Source organism: Huiozyma naganishii, chromosome 3, assembly GCF_000348985.1.
Source record: "Huiozyma naganishii CBS 8797 chromosome 3, complete genome".
Taxonomy (NCBI): Eukaryota; Fungi; Ascomycota; class Saccharomycetes; order Saccharomycetales; family Saccharomycetaceae; genus Huiozyma; species Huiozyma naganishii.
The window spans coordinates 138,739-154,645 of record NC_035924.1 but is presented as its reverse complement, the minus strand read 5'-3'; the positions used below and the strand labels follow the sequence as shown (position 1 = coordinate 154,645).

At 41.8% G+C, this 15,907-nt stretch overlaps 8 protein-coding genes across 8 annotated transcripts; 3 read left to right on the top strand and 5 right to left on the bottom strand.

Annotated features, from left to right (window-relative positions):
- Positions 1-222: 222 nt before the first annotated feature.
- Positions 223-1,212, top strand: ELO2 (fatty acid elongase ELO2; the record flags this gene model as incomplete). The annotated part of the gene is made up of 1 exon (XM_022606783.1): positions 223-1,212. One exon carries the CDS (start codon positions 223-225, stop codon positions 1,210-1,212), a length of 990 nt encoding a protein of 329 aa, XP_022463445.1.
- Positions 1,213-1,418: 206 nt separating this feature from the next.
- Positions 1,419-2,579, bottom strand: RRP43 (exosome non-catalytic core subunit RRP43; the record flags this gene model as incomplete). The annotated part of the gene is made up of 1 exon (XM_022606782.1): positions 1,419-2,579. The coding sequence occupies one exon, from the start codon at positions 2,577-2,579 to the stop codon at positions 1,419-1,421; it is 1,161 nt and encodes a 386-aa protein (XP_022463444.1).
- A 307-nt stretch (positions 2,580-2,886) lies between these two features.
- On the top strand, positions 2,887-3,879 carry RBK1 (putative ribokinase; the record flags this gene model as incomplete). The annotated part of the gene is made up of 1 exon (XM_022606781.1): positions 2,887-3,879. The coding sequence occupies one exon, from the start codon at positions 2,887-2,889 to the stop codon at positions 3,877-3,879; it is 993 nt and encodes a 330-aa protein (XP_022463443.1).
- A 380-nt stretch (positions 3,880-4,259) lies between these two features.
- On the bottom strand, positions 4,260-7,052 carry PHO87 (SPX domain-containing inorganic phosphate transporter; the record flags this gene model as incomplete). The annotated part of the gene is made up of 1 exon (XM_022606780.1): positions 4,260-7,052. The coding sequence occupies one exon, from the start codon at positions 7,050-7,052 to the stop codon at positions 4,260-4,262; it is 2,793 nt and encodes a 930-aa protein (XP_022463442.1).
- A 369-nt stretch (positions 7,053-7,421) lies between these two features.
- Positions 7,422-11,618, bottom strand: BUD5 (Ras family guanine nucleotide exchange factor BUD5; the record flags this gene model as incomplete). Its single annotated transcript, XM_022606779.1, has 1 exon — positions 7,422-11,618. The coding sequence occupies one exon, from the start codon at positions 11,616-11,618 to the stop codon at positions 7,422-7,424; it is 4,197 nt and encodes a 1,398-aa protein (XP_022463441.1).
- Positions 11,619-11,867: 249 nt separating this feature from the next.
- Positions 11,868-12,518, bottom strand: KNAG0C00800 (ribonuclease H2 subunit C family protein; the record flags this gene model as incomplete). Its single annotated transcript, XM_022606778.1, has 1 exon — positions 11,868-12,518. The coding sequence occupies one exon, from the start codon at positions 12,516-12,518 to the stop codon at positions 11,868-11,870; it is 651 nt and encodes a 216-aa protein (XP_022463440.1).
- A 249-nt stretch (positions 12,519-12,767) lies between these two features.
- On the top strand, positions 12,768-13,225 carry KNAG0C00795 (homeobox domain-containing protein; the record flags this gene model as incomplete). The annotated part of the gene is made up of 3 exons (XM_022606777.1): positions 12,768-12,836; positions 12,914-13,138; positions 13,196-13,225. 3 exons carry the CDS (start codon positions 12,768-12,770, stop codon positions 13,223-13,225), a joined length of 324 nt encoding a protein of 107 aa, XP_022463439.1.
- Positions 13,226-13,995: 770 nt separating this feature from the next.
- On the bottom strand, positions 13,996-15,735 carry CAN1 (arginine permease CAN1; the record flags this gene model as incomplete). The annotated part of the gene is made up of 1 exon (XM_022606776.1): positions 13,996-15,735. One exon carries the CDS (start codon positions 15,733-15,735, stop codon positions 13,996-13,998), a length of 1,740 nt encoding a protein of 579 aa, XP_022463438.1.
- Positions 15,736-15,907: the final 172 nt, after the last annotated feature.

Here is a 15,907-nt window from a genome sequence, read left to right as displayed (position 1 = left end):
CTATTGTCTTTTCTGCCTTTTCGCGATTTTTGCTGAAAATTTTTCGTTCGATGACGCGATGCCTCTTGCAGGTGAAAAAATTAAATAAATAAATAAATAGAATATCAATAGCGCAGCTGTCATTCCCCAACAACGCTGGCGTTGCATTAGTTTAAGGTGCGTTCCCTTCTTTCAGCTGTAAGTTTAACCTCGATTTCTAGGAACTGAGTGACCAGTGTGAAAATGGAAGCTATAGTGCAATCATACGCTGCGCCAATTTTCGCACGCTACCCTCAATTGCACAAATATGTGCCAACCCTAGACCGTCCCTTCTTCAATATCGACCTGTGGAGCAACTTTGACCATGCAGTTACTGTTGTGACCAAGGGCAAGTTTGTACCCAGCGAATTTGAGTTTGTTGCTGGTGAATTGCCTCTGAGTCGATTGCCCCCAGTTCTTGGCGCTATAGCCTTGTACTACGTCATCATCTTCGGTGGCAGGGCTCTTTTGAGAGGCACCAAGCCATTGAAATTGAACGGTTCCTTCCAACTGCACAACCTATTTCTAACCTCTTTGTCGCTCACTTTACTTGTGTTGATGGTGGAACAACTGATCCCAATGATCGCAAGACACGGTCTTTTCTTCAGCATCTGTAACATTGGTGCTTGGACTCAACCTATGGTGGCACTGTACTACATGAACTACATTGTCAAATTCATCGAGTTCACTGACACCATATTTTTGGTCTTAAAGCACAAGAAACTGACTTTTCTGCACACGTACCACCATGGTGCGACCGCGCTGCTGTGCTACACACAACTAATCGGTACCACTTCTATCTCCTGGGTCCCCCATCTCTTTGGAACTTGGGGGTCCACGTCGTCATGTACTGGTATTATTTCCTGGCCGCTAGAGGTATCAGGGTCTGGTGGAAGGAATGGGTCACCAGATTCCAAATCATCCAATTCGTCCTGGACATCGGGTTCATCTATTTTGCAGTTTACCAAAAACTGTGCCACCTGTTCTTACCGCACCTACCACACTGTGGTGACTGTGTCGGCTCCACCTCGGCTACACTTGCTGGTTGCGCCATCATTTCCTCATACCTGGTCTTGTTCATCAGCTTCTACATCAACGTTTACAGGCGTAAGGGTACCAAGACCAGTAGAGTCATCAAGCGTGCGCATGGTGGTGTTGCCGCAAAGGTCAACGAGTATGTTAGCGTTGATATGAGTGCAGTGTCTACCCCATCGCCATCTCCAGCGAGAAGAAGAAAGTAGCCCCATCGCTTTTAGTTACCTGGCACAGCGTTGTTTGTAATATATCGTTGTTGTTGTTGTTTTTTTCTCTTTCTTTATCTAACAAAGCTTCACTGTTATTGCCCTGGTCATTACGGTTATAAACCGATATTTATGGACGTATTATTAATGATATATACACTATTTCACAATATTTTTCTCTTTCAGGTGCAAAGCTCGTTGCGTCGATAACTTTATCGATCTTTTGATCATGTCAGGTGTTATCTTGGCCGACCCGCCTAGTGCTGTAAAACTCTTCATGTTACCCCTCGAATCGTTGATAATTGATATGGTGGTATTTATGCTGGTTTCTTCCGACTCAGTATCGATATCTGCTAGAAGCACCGCTTCCGCTGCAACGGTTCCGTCATCGCTGCCATCCGCCGCCCCCTCTTCGGCATTCAATTGAGATTCTGGATCAGTATCAACGATTCCATAGTTGGATGCAAACCCGATGTTTTCCTCGCGTAATTTTAATGGGAACTGTCTTGTGGGGTCGCACAATATATCGTATGTTTCTTTAACGGTGGTACTCCTCCCCTTGGTTCTCACAGTCATTTTCAAATCAATTGCCCTTTCGTCGATGAAAGCTTTAGGCAACTTAGTGGATTGCAATGCGTACATTAAAGAATTCCAACACAAGGGGAACACTGGCCCAGTACGGCTGTAAACAACGATTTTCGCGTAGAGTAAATACTGCCAGTTCCTATTCGGTTGAAACAATTGTTCTGAGAACTCTGTATTATCATCGTCAGGATATATGATTTTAAATTCACCCTTTTCATCGGTTATCCTTACACCAGGGTTCACCTTCAACGACATTTTGGGAAGCAGTTTGGAACGTAAAACCGAGTTATACAGTTTTTGCGACAGAGCCATTTCCTCATCGGTACAAGCACCAACTCTCCCTCGTTCCACCTCCACCACTGGGTATACGGAGGTGTATCTTGAAACGGCCGAATTGTCTTGAGTAAGTTTCAAAAGATCACCCTCTATACCGTCTTCTCTCGAAGCTGTGAGCTCTTCAATAATACCACCCATGATTGTTGTAACCACAAATGTTTCACCACTCTTCAACACATTGGATCCAATTATATTGCTGTCCTTGTTCCCATTCCCATAACGAGACAGTTCATCCTCGTTCACCTGCACGTCTCTGAATTCTTCAAACGCTCTCAGCGATGGCCTGAAACCAAGTGCCAAATGCCTCTGTAGCGACAATTCAGGCGATATACGCGCTAGAACATCCGGCGAAAATGTAATGGGATGAATTGTGAGACTATCTGTATCTTGATTATCCATTGCTTCTATAGTTAATCGAGGGTGTCGGGATGGGGGGAGGAGGGGACAGTGCGACCGAGTTGCCAGTAACGCAGTCCTCTGATGTCCGTCATCTCAAAATTTTTGAAGTTGAAATATTTTTCACCTTTTACAATGGGTAATATTTCCGTATTTGGAAGTGCATTTCCACTTCCAGAATGTAATTTCCCAAAAGGAAATATGTTAACGTAATATTATATAATGCGTAGTGGGGCTGCATCAATCCAGCTAGTTGCTTGCAACTTTACTCGAGATCTGAGGTGTTACACCAGCTGAGAACGCCTGTAAGATGAGTATATCTGTTGTGGGGTCGTTGAACTACGATTTGGTGACTTATACGGAACGTGTTCCCGACGCAGGTGAGACTTTCCGGGCCAATTACTTCGAAACTCATGTCGGGGGAAAGGGGCTAAACCAAGCGGTGGCTCTTAGAAAACTGAAAGATAGTTCTGTTCCTTACGGTATAAGAATGGTTGGGAATGTAGGCACTGATAGTTTTGGAGATGCCCTATTGGGCTTGCTGCAATCTCATGATATAGATGTGTCACATGTGCGCAAAAGTGAGGGTGTTCGGACAGGAGTGGCTACAATTCTTGTAGAGAACAGCACTGGACAAAACAGAATTTTGATCACTGAGGGTGCTAATGGTAAGACTGTGTATGGTAGCAAGGAACTTGAGACCATTTTTCCTGAAACTGAGGATCGCAATATGGTTGTATTTCAACAGGAGACCCCAGACCCCTGTTCAGTTATGCGCTGGTTAAAAAAGAACAGACCTGACCACCAAATTGTATTCAATCCGTCCCCCTTTAAGGCAGTGGATAAAGAGGATTGGCAGCTCGTAGATGTCTTGATTGTGAATGAAATTGAATCGTTACAAATCGTTCAGACAGTGTTCCCTCGCGATGAGGTAAAAAAATATGAAGCTGAAATTGAAAAGGACTTCATGAAGGGCTACAATGCCGTTTGCAAAATTTTACAGGAACAGTGCGTTAGTGAGAAGGGTCCTGCAATTGTTATAATCACATTGGGTTCGAAAGGTGCTCTATACTGCTCTAACGAAAACAAGGAGATCAAATTTTTACCTGCAGCTGCTAATGTTCATGTAGTGGATACAACCGCTGCCGGGGATACATTTTTGGGAGCATTTACTACACAGTTTTATCAAGGTGCTAATATTAATGAAGCTATCAAATTCAGCACAAGGGCAAGTTCAGTGACCATCCAGAGAAAGGGAGCCGCGGAGAGTATCCCTATGTATGATGAAATTGTCAATAAATAACATGTTTGGTGCATTGTTTTTAAAAGAAATGTAAAAAAATATAAGAGCTAAAGCAGGTTGTGGTTGAGTAAAGTGTGTAAGGACTCTGATATTGTGTATTTACGCCGTATACGTAAAGTATGTAGTTATATCACTTGTGCTTGCTTGTTTAAGAGTGGTTCGTTAGTTGGGTCCTGGTTTTAGAGACGGTCTTGAAAGATGTCGGTGCAGATACCTTGGGGTTTATAATAGTTCAAAGTACTGTACTAGATAGGGTAACGGGTCATGAGTCCATTCCCAATTGATCTTCACAAAATAAACGTTCATTTCATCAATATCTATCATCATGTATACAAAGTATTTAAAGAGAAGAAGGTCTTGTGATGGTCAAAAGTGTACGATCATGTCGCGCTGGGGACCCCCTTGACCACTGATATCATAATACCATATCCTAACGTTACAACGCAAAGCCACGCTAATAACGATGCCGGTACACCTCTTGAAATAAAGGTTGCAACATCTAAATAACGTTTGCCATTCTTGTCGGTCATAGATATAGCGGTTACGTTAGGAAAACCTGAAGATGCTAAACCCATACCACACGATGCCAGGAGGGCACATCCGAAAACGAGCACTGGAGCGGCTTTGGGAGACCCCAACTTCTCACCAACCTCTTGAACCAGCGGCACGATAATGATGGCAGATACAGTATGGGACACGAAAGTACCCACAACAAGCATGAGAATACCGAAGATGCATAGAATTGCCAGCAAAGAATCGTTCTCGATTCTACGTTGCAAAGATCTGGCAATAGTTTGTAGTAAGCCAGAAGAGGAAACCGTTTTTCCCAGTGCGATACCACCCATTGCTAAAATCACAATAGACCAGGGAAATGTATTTAGGTCTTTTGTGGAAAGCAGTCCAGTAGCAAAAAAAAGTACCATTGGTAATATTGCAATTTGGCCAGAGGAGCCAAAGGCAGATTCAATTTGACTTTCCACGCACCATAAAAGAATAGTAGCAACCGTAACGATTATCACATACCATTGTTTCATAGTGAGCTTCGTTCTGATTGGTGTGAATTTTTCTAACTTGGTCGTATTAATTTTGAAAGTTAGGCACATTAGCCCCCAACTGAGCAGCATTGACAAAACTCCACAAGGCAAAGCCACGGCAAAAAATTGACCCCAGCCTATCCCGTATGGCTTGAGGTAGTCCATGGATATTATATTTTGGGGAGATGAGATAGGAGATGCCATACCACCCAAGTCGGCGGCAAGTGCGACGCCTAGTACAACCGCCTTTGCAAATGGGGCATCTGCATCCAGAGGATCCATTAAAGGTTTCAATAAAGAATACGTCAGGACTGGAGAGGCAACATTTGATATCCACATTGATAAAAAGAAAACGACACACATTGCCATCAACAAAACGTTACGAGGTTTGGTTCCCGCAAAAGCTAGTAACCAGGACGCCAAAATTTTTGCCACATCGTACTGAGCAAGCGCTTCACCCAATGTGAAACCTGCTAACAAAATCATGATAGTTGAAGACCACATTGTTGACAAAATTTCCGAGGAGGCAGCAGCCGCTTTCATTGCATTTCCATTGGAATCTCTCAAGACTCTAAAAAGAACAGTCAATAGCGGCACCAATAATGCAGTAATATACAAAGGAATAGCTTCCGTTGCCCACAACAGGGCCACGCACTCGACTAATGCCATGCACCTACCTTCAATCCTATCATTAAAAGTTTTAACACCCAGCAATATCCCTGTAAACGTTATTATGAAAGCCAATTTGGCTGCCTTGATGGTGAAAAACAGTTTGGGAACACTTATATGTGTTATATTGACAAATTTCCAGTGAAAAGGTCTTGGAAGGCGGTAGCTATACATATCCAAATGTAATCTTTCATTACTTGGACTCTTTTCCTCCTCAATATCCAAATCAGTTCTGATGTTCTTATCCTGTGACAGAAGACCTAGCATATCTTTCCAGGTTTTGCTTCTTTCCCATACTATATGATCGTGTAGAAAAGAGCGCAACTCCTTTTTACATTTATCTAGGCTACCTGGTTGGTCAGTTATGAATGCGTAGCACTCCACGAGTAGTTGTATCACTTGGTTCAACACATCGAGGGTGTGTTCTTGAAAAATGTAAACGTTCTTGAAGAAGTCCTGAGAGTCGATCAATTCACGTTTCATATTCATATGTAAGACTTTGTCAAACTTTTTCGTAATCTTACTGAAACCAATCCTATTGAGCTCGATAAAAGACTTTAGCTGACACATGTCAATGTATAAATTAACAATGGACTGCTTTAAAATCGATTTCTTTTGTGATTTGATGTTAACCTGCGAGTAATTTAGTAAAGCACTGTTTTCTGGAACGTCGTCAATACCGTATCCCAGTTCATCTTCCTCATCGAAATCCTCTTCCGAAATGTCAAACCTGTTTCGAAGTTCTGAATGAGCTGCTGAGATGCCTATTTCGAATGAGTTGGTTGAGTGGCGCTCGGCCTTACTGAGTATATTGGAACGTATTGCTTCCGTCTTGCCCTCTTTATCTTCATCTCCATACGCAAAAGCCTCATCAAAAACATTTAATCCCTCACCTTCCAAATCTTTTAGCAAAGAATCAAATCTCTCATAGAATTTAACTTCCATCCTTTTGTAAAAATCATCAATCTTCGTTCTTTCCTGTTCCAAACTGCCCAAAAATGTGTCATACGGGCTGCTTAAAGTTCTGGCGTCACTTGAGTCAGAGGAACGGCGAGATTCAAATAGCTTCGGCCTCAGGTTCTTAACAGATATATGACTCTTTTTGGGCTTCCCTGCCCTATCTTGTTCTGGAGCAAGGGACAAGTCATCCAGTTCTATTGTTTCTTCATTTGCGTTAGTCATTTTCATATTATCAACTGGATCTTTCTTGACTTTGTTCTTTGAAGAGAAGATACTGTTCTTTAACCTGGATGTGATACCTCTCACTGAGGTTGAAGAACTGTCTCTCTGAATTTCATTATCTGGTTGGGTTTCTTCAGTTGGACTTGGCGGTTCTTGAGACGGTCCCGCACTTTGTTTCAATTCATCCGTTTGTAGAGTGTAAATCAGATTTTTTAGCTGTTCATAGTTCATATAATGACTCTGCCATTCCGGTACAGAATTGTATTGGAGAAAGTGAGAGAACCTCATGGTGTATCCTCACCTTGTTGAAACTTAGGGGAGACAGGATATTATGATAGTGTTCCAAAAATGTTTCGTCTCTCCTTCAGATTGAGATATATAGCAACGTTCCCAGGTATCAAATCCATTCGATGCGAATGGTTCACCCAAAAGATTACAATTTTTCAGTGTCCCACAGCCTCATTGAAAGTGAGATTATTTTTGTTTCTAATATGTGATACTTTCTATTTTACATAAAACTTTTCTGTACCAAAATGGGAAATGCTCTATCAAGCGAGTGTCAACAAGGTCTCTTATTTGATTATATTAATTGATATAAATAGAGAACAGGTGTGTCTCTCTATATACGTAATGAAGTTAAAGGGTAGTTTCGGTTGTTCATCTTGGCGCGATTTTGAAGCTCAGTTCGTACCCACGATCTGGAGATTCTTTGTAGATTTTACTAATTCTCTGGAATTCATAGAGTATAAATTCCTGCATGGTTGGAAGCGCGGTGATGTTTGTCGTGTCAATAGACAGTTGCTCGGTCATTCGGAAAAACGAATCATCGGCATTCATGTCGCCTTGAGACGACCGCTCGTACCCCACCTGGAAGTATTGGATATGGCCAATTACCCTTGTGATTCTCAAGAACTTATCAATATTGACCAGTTTGTTTGGTCTAAACACATCTGGATTTCTATAATCAGAGTTCCCATCGTTCAGAAATGTCAAATCTTGTACAAACAAGTTGAAGAATGGGACAACAGGTAAAGGTGATTTAGGATATTGATTATCCCCTATGATCATATTCAATTTAGTTCGATAAACCTTATAGTTGTGGTTAGGGTGAATTATCCTAGACAGATATTCAAACAGTTTCATGTCTTTTTTTTCCAGTTGATCCCAGAGCATGGCGATTCTGGTAATAGTGTGACTTTGTAGAGAGGTCATAATAGCTGCTACAGAATTGAAATTCCTGAAATAGACGCTGGCTAAAGCAATGCGAAGCCATCCCATTAATCGTTCAACTCTTTGTCCAAGGGAAATGTCAGTGGCAACCAAACTATCTATGACATAGTTTGACAATTGATTGGTGAATTCAAGAACCGCAGTAATATTGGAACATTTTTCAGGATTTTTGTAATTAATCAATTCAAATGGCTGAATCCTCAAATATAGCTCCGATTCTAGCAGTACCAGTTGTTTTGCAATCTCTAGCGGGCTGAAAAGAGCGAGCGATACACGACTACGGGGATATCTTTCAACGAGATAATTGCCTGTTATGTCACTATGGTTTAGGTCCTTCCATATGTTTAGCAGAGATTGCTCGCTTCTTGGTTCAGGTGTGTTGCTCACCTTATAAAGTGTGCGATAAATTTCATTTAAATTATCTATGCATTTTGCATCATTTTTACTCAGTAATGTCGATGTACCAAGGTTGAGCATTGGAAGCGGTAGGTGCACAGAATCTCTTTTTGTGTCAGGCATAGCGGCTAGATCGTAATCATCAATAACGCGGTCATTTAGGGAGAAGACAGATAGCCGTAAACTGTTTGTCGATGAAGCTTCAGAAAGCACTGATATAGTTTTGGGGTTAGAGATAACTGGTACAATCAGCTGTGTGGTTTGAACATCCCTCCACTGATGCTGTTGTGGGTCAAATGTTTGTGGGCACGTTAAGACCAGTTGTGAAGCTATTTCAGTTAATACTTTCGACTGGATTGGTAGCAGGCTGGAGACACATTCGTTACAAAAGTTGATGATTGTTGGTAAGACACCATAGTCTTTTAGGACCCAAAAGCTTTCCATCCACCTTTGAAACGTGGAACATACCAATTTTCGTCTATTTTTTAGTCGCCTTTCTTTTGAAGAGTATGAGGCATTCTTCCGTGTTCGTTCGTATTTAAGCGAGTTACCAGTCACATCAAACCGGGAAAGAAGTTCGCTAACCAGATCAATACTATTCCCAAATTTTCTAAAGTTTAAGAGAAAGCAGAACACAAGTAGCTCACTGGGGCCCTCTAGCTCGTCTGTTAGTTTGTAAACTAAGGCCTTAAATGAGGCACCTATCAAGGCTCCTTCTTTATCAAACATGCATTCCTTGTGAAAAGAGTCTTCGTCAAACACTGTCTCTGGAAAGTTTCCCAATTTGTCATTTTCATCGATCCTATATTTGTCGAAGGTAGATTCTCTGCTGAATACTTTAGAGTCGGTTTCCCCATCAAGTGGAGCTAATGTTATGGCGCCGTTTTTCAAACTATTCACCTGGTGTGAAGCATTAAACCTTTTTTGCGCTGTTTCAAAAGTGGGGGTATTGATTTGAGATTGTTTAACGTTGAATGCAGGGTTGGTTGTGGAGCACTTCGCTATGAATGCTTCTGGACTCAATTTCGAAGCCATAAAATCAGGATATTTACGTTCAGGATCCAACTCAAAATCACCGATGAGACGCATGTAGCTATTGCATCCAGTCACTATGTGTCCAATCAAAGTAATCATTTTGGCAGCTATTTTCAGTAATGTTTGACCATTCTCTGAATATGTATAGTTGGAGTCACCCGTGCTGGAATGCTTACCTTCATTTCTAGGGTTTGAGTCGTAAAGATTGTCATGTAAGGTGGTTGTAACCACAACCTTTGTAGCAGAAACCAGCTCCGAAACTAATGAAAGAAGAGGATCCAGATTTTTATCCAGTGTATCTTCATACGCGTACTGGTATTTTTCCTTGATAATGTATGAACATGTTTTGCTGATATACAGCAACTCTCGCAACAATATAATAATTTGATGCACCATAAACTCCAAAGCTTCACAGCCGGCCGGATTGTCTTCTATCATATCCAGTCTACCCATTATAAGACTCAAATAGTTAGACAAGACGTGATAAACCTCGTTTAGTCGTAAGGTGGGTTGCGGTACACTTGTTAGGAATTTAGTGGAGTTGTGTTTCCAGTCCTTGTTAGAAAGGTGTTCGCATCCTTTGTCGAGACTAGCTCTATTTTTGGTTTGGGATGCTGTGTCATCCCTTTTAATCGTTTTGCTTCTCTCGAAAGATAGTTTCTCAGTGGACCAAACCTTGTAAAAAGTAAATGCTCTTCTCAGCACTTCGTAAACTAAAGAGTTTAGAGTTAAAAGGTTTTTCAAAGATTGTGTGTCCTTATAGTGATCAGCCTTTATCATTAGGCTGTACCAGTCGGCTAGTAACTTTTTTCTTGATTTTCTTACATTTTCCTTTGCCTGAACAATTTCATCTGAGCGGGACACGCATCCCGTCAGCTCCAGTAGTTTTTTAACGCCGTCTCGTATGGCATTTATTAGGTCAATGTGTATTACTGTTGTGTTTCTCGTCGAATTGTCGCTTATGTTTATGAGAAATTTTGCAGAGTCCGTCAGCAAGTCTTCCATTGGTGCCTTTGAATTGACGTAATCCCTCAAATATTTGAAGCTGTTGGTATAGTCGTCAGCGTCAGGTATTTTCTTCACATAATCGGCAAAATAATTCAAAGGCACCCATCCTCTTCTTTGAGACGGTATTAGTGTTACTTCGCCCCATCCTGATGCGTCCACGTTATGTACAAATCCAACATCATCTTCATCGAAAGATAAACAAATTCGAATGTCGTCTTTGTTATCCAAAGTTGTAGCATCAAAAGAATGGGCGGCAACAATGAATAAGTAGGCGTAATTAGGTAAGGTTTTGGAATCGTAGCCTGAAGAAGTGGTGTCAATTTTCCCATCACTCATTTCTACAGAATTATGACGGATGGAAGATGTTTCCCAGTTGGAGGAGCTGTCAATCGAGTCAATGGTATCATCAAACTTAGAAGTGTTCACTGTGTCGTTGATAAGCGATTCATTCACAGTATCTTCGAAATTAAAAGTATCGTTAGCATCCGTGCCATTTGTATAGGTACTTCGATCTGTTTCATTGTTCGTGTTAAGTTGTTCCAGTGCAGGAGGCAGTTGCGATGGTGCTACACTATTTCTATTGCTGGCTTTGCTTGTTAATAGCATTGAAGCTCTTATAGCTTTTCGCGGCGAGTCAGGTATGCCGGACGTCTGGCTAAAGTTATCTCGATTTCCTTCTGTCGAGTGCTCTGGACTTCCCATCGAAAGTCCAAGTCCTTCCAGTTGGTTCAATCCTGTGGCATCAAGTCTGTTATTCACAGTATGTTGTAGCACTTGATGGGAGTTGTCCTCTGTATTAATAAAAGTTTCGGTGTTTGGGGCTAACGGAGTCATGTTGTCGTCCGGGTGTTCTATAATAGTATTTTGCTTTGCCAATGTAACGTTGCTATTGTTGTTACTGTGTGCGAGTGAAGAGAATATGTGCCTTTGGGAGGAGTTATTTGAAGCATCGTTATTGAAACGTGTTCTCGCAGTTACAAATGATTCGGATGTTATATTATCATTAGAGCTTGCGAACATTTGTCTATCTGGATATATGTGTTGCCGTTCGTCAAAGGGCAATTGGTTTATTTCATTTGTCGGCAGAGATAATTCCTGTGTTGGAGATATGGTGGTGCTGATCCTACAATTATCTGTTTCGTCCTCTAAAAACAGAGGTGTTGTTGGTGAAAAGTGCATTTCCATTTATCAGATTCTGAAACTATGCGATTTAAGCTCTGCGCTAGTGAGGATTCTGATAATCCAAAATTATTAAAAAAGAGTATCTCCTAGTCAAATTAAAGATTCTCTGTTCTCTCTGGACAACCTCTTGTCCAGAAATGAGAAGTTAAGTTGTTTGGTAGTTATTTAGGATAGTTTACTAGCAGACCAGGAGTATCGGAACTTGTATATATGTTCAATGCAACCAAATGAAATGCTCGAGGAACATATGGTTTAATTTTTTTTAAGAAATTTCCAAGATGTAGCGATGCAATGAGCTGCGCTCAGTGTTGTTAGACTGTTCAATTGGGTGTGTTGTGTGCTTGTATATGATTGTGTATATGTATATATATTTGGAGTAAACAAAGTGTCTAAATAGTATTGTGGAGGTCTCCTAGGTAATGCAGGTTTGTTGGGTGTGGGATGAGTTGTTTGTTGGAAGAGTAACTTGAGCAGTAATGTCGGTGTGTTGTAATTGGTAAGTTGCCTCTTTCCCAGGTGTTTAGGAATGGATGACGTGTTAAGCAATAGGAACTCTTCCAGCTTGGACATTTCTTCAACGAGTCTGGACTCGTTGCCTTCTCTTTCGTAATTTATCAAGTGTTGTATTGGCGAAGCATTCTTACTTGAGATTGTTGATAGCTTCTCATCCGTGGTAGTTTCTGGATTGTCTTTCAATATGTAAGGAGATAACATCTGTTGCGAAGTGTCCACTTCTCTCCCTCTGATTTTGTGCCCTGTGATATAGGTACTGTTGTATTTGTCATTGGTCTCCTCGATTATCATATTGTTTGTTAGCTCTTTTGTAGGACCCGTGTACCGTATTTTACATGGAACCATATGAACGGTATAGTTATTTGGTACGACATTATCCTGGATGGTCATTTTGCTCCCGTAATGAGGTTTTAACTTTCAAAGCAGTTTAGATACAAGAGTAATTTCGTGTTTCATATTTTTTTTCTTTCAGTTATACATATATATAGATAACTACCTATATAATGTTGTTGATCAACAGTGTAGAGAGCTGGAAAGGTATCTCTACAAAAGCCCAGCGAGTATAGAGGGGGAGATTTGACATTTGTGTACCGTTGTATTGTTTACTGTTTTGTTTACTAGAAGTTTGTATATTCTAAAATGGGAGCACGCAAGAAGCAAAATTTGAGAGTGCATGTTGTTTACTCCAAATGTAACGAAGCTATTAAAGTATGTTGTCAGTTCGTATTTTACTCTCAGGGAGTATTGCCCCTTTTCTACTACTAACACAACGCATTCAATTTCAGGAAATCCTTGTATCGGGGCTTAATGTACCAGAGAAAAAGGGACTTTTAAAAGACTTGTACGAAACATATTCTACAATCATTGAACAAAAGAATAGGCCGGTCATTTCTAGGCGTACTCGTTTATTCTTGGAGAAAGTGTTTACTAAGAAACAATGGTTAACAAAAGAAGAAAGACAATTAATTGCAAGAAAATGTGGGATCAGTCCGTTGCAAGTAAGAATATGGGTATGTTGAATTTTGAAAATGTTTTTGTTGGTTACCTTAAGTACTAACCCTAAGTAGTTTATAAACAAACGTGCTAGATCGAAATAACTAGCATGAAATCCTCTATATTCAAGAATGGTAAAATTTCTGCAGCAGTATAAACAAATAGATCGACTATAGTATATTTCATTCGTTATCACATTTTAGAACGCTTCCATCCAATCTCTTCCCCATTTGACTCCCACTTTATTGAAGCATGAACGTGTAGTTAGTAGAGGATACGAAAATACGGCGTTTATAGTTGATCTATGTATTCAAAATTTAGATAATATACATTTTAGACTACTCTTAACAGTGCAAGCTTATTAACTTTCATTAGGGTTGATATATTTAGGGTTAGCTCATCTACGTTAGGGTTTTGGTTTTTAAAAGAGAGTATACGTCCCCAAGTGTGATTTAGATGTTCATCCATACCAAAAGGCCACTCTTCACCTAGGGTTTGGGCGTTTATTCAGTTCTTTCGTTGAACCATCAGTTTTGAAACGTATTCTGAAACTTCATTTTTTCCTTTTTTGGACACTTTTTGGATGAAAAATGTCCATTTTTCATTTTCCCTCCTTCTACCTTTAATGGTATTGATTACATTAATATTATTACCATAGTATACTTACTCAAGAAACGTACGTAGTTATATACTAATAAATAGTTCACAAAGACGGCACTACGGCAGGGCAACGACCGAGACGATGCAATATGCTGACTGTATTCGACTAATCTCGTTACCCCACCACCACTAAAAGTTGCCGTTCTTGTTGTGCATGAATGGTGTGGGAACCACACCAACGAGCAACCGTGCAGAGGTGTCCATTCATTACGGCTTACGCAATGATGTTCCAGAACTTGTCCCAAACGGTTTTCGGTTCCGCATCTTCCCACACGACTGCCTCGATATCCCTTCTGTCCGTGTCTATATCGACATCCTCTACTTTATGAATAAAGCGGCAACGGAATATAATTTGGAATAGGCACCAGATGCCTATGAATAAAAAGATGGAAATATAAGCGGCTGCGAAATCACTCCCGCTAAACTTTGGAGCAAAAGCGGTAAACCCTTGGATGATGATGATGACAAACATTAGAAAAGAAGCGTAGTACGCCAACCCAGGCATTAAAGCCGCTTTGAAGGGTAAGTCGTCCCTTGATATACCACGGTACTTAAGCGCTTGCATGAACCTGATATGCGACAAAGAGATGAACAGCCATGTAAAGAACCCGGCTACCGCGGTAATGTTTAGTAACCAGTTGAATGCGTTTTGACCACCTGTAGACGTTTCCATGTACGCTAACGCTCCTACCACTGATGTCACAAGCACAGCGATCCAGGGGACACCGCCCTTGGTGGTCCTGGACAATATCTTCGGTGCCAATTTGTTCTTGGACAACCCAAACAAGATCCGGGACCCGACGTAGACGTTTGAGTTCCCCGCGGAGACAATTGTACAAGCAATGACAGCGTTGAAGATGTGCGGCAGAACAGGTGTACCACTGTTCTTGATGGCTATTATGAAGGGCGACGACGCGACGTAACTATCCGTGTTATTCAATGCATCATCGTTGTAAGGGACAAGCAGGCCAATGAAGAACAACGACCCAATGTAGAAAAACAGGATTCTGAACACAACTTTCTTGATGGCACGTGGCACTGCCTTTCTAGGGTTCGCGGCCTCCCCAGCACTGATCCCTACCAATTCTGTGCCCTGGTAAGTGAAAGCACCATTAATAAGCGAGGAGACCCACCCTAAGAACCTTGCCTCGTTTTTATCCTTGGAGATAATCCCTGGCCCCCATGGGCCTGGGTTCCTCCAGTACCTGAACCCTACGGGCCCCGTGACGCCTGCCCCACAGACCATACACAAACAGTATAGTAGGAACCCCACGATGGCAATGACTTTGATGAACGCGATCCAGAACTCTACCTCACCGTAGTATTTAACTGGGAACATGTTCCCCGCGGTGATGACGACCCAGAATATACTGATCCATGCTGCTAATGGGACGGCGTACGTCCAGTACTGAATGACCTGTCCTATTACGCTGAGCTCCAACGCGAAAGTGACCGCCCAGGAGAACCAGTACATGTACCCAGTCGCTGCACCTATGGACGGAGACAAGAATCTCTGTGCGAACACTGTGAATGAGGACGTCACAGGGATGAAAGTGGCCATCTCCCCCAATGATTGCGTGACACTGTACACTAGTGTCCCCATGAATATGTACGAGATCAGTGCCCCGACTGGACCTGCCTGTTTCAGTGGTGTGGACAACCCAATGAAAAGACCAGTACCAATGGTCGCCCCCAGGGCGATCATCCCAATGTGTCTCTGCTTCAACTCCCGCTTGACCTCTGCGTCGTGCACGTACCCTGTCTGTTCCTCGGACTCGCCGTCCTCCCCGGACTCAAAGGACATCCTGTGGCGGATATCCGCACGGGACTCGCCCAAGGAAGTGTACGACGTGACCGCTGCTAGTTTGGTCTCCCTCATCTCCTCTGCTTTCTTTCTATGGCGCATATCGGGGCTCGACCCGACACTCGCACCCGGTTTCTCACTAAACTCCATGCCGTGCGTGGATCGTGCTGTACTGTGCTGCTGTATCCTGGCCAGTTCTTGTCATCCCCCCCACAAGTATCGAAGTTTTATAGATGTAAAAAATTTTCGCAGTTTGGCCGTCTCGAGAACAAAAAATGACGATAAGATAAGAGAGTATGAATGGCTGATAAGGCGGGCTGTG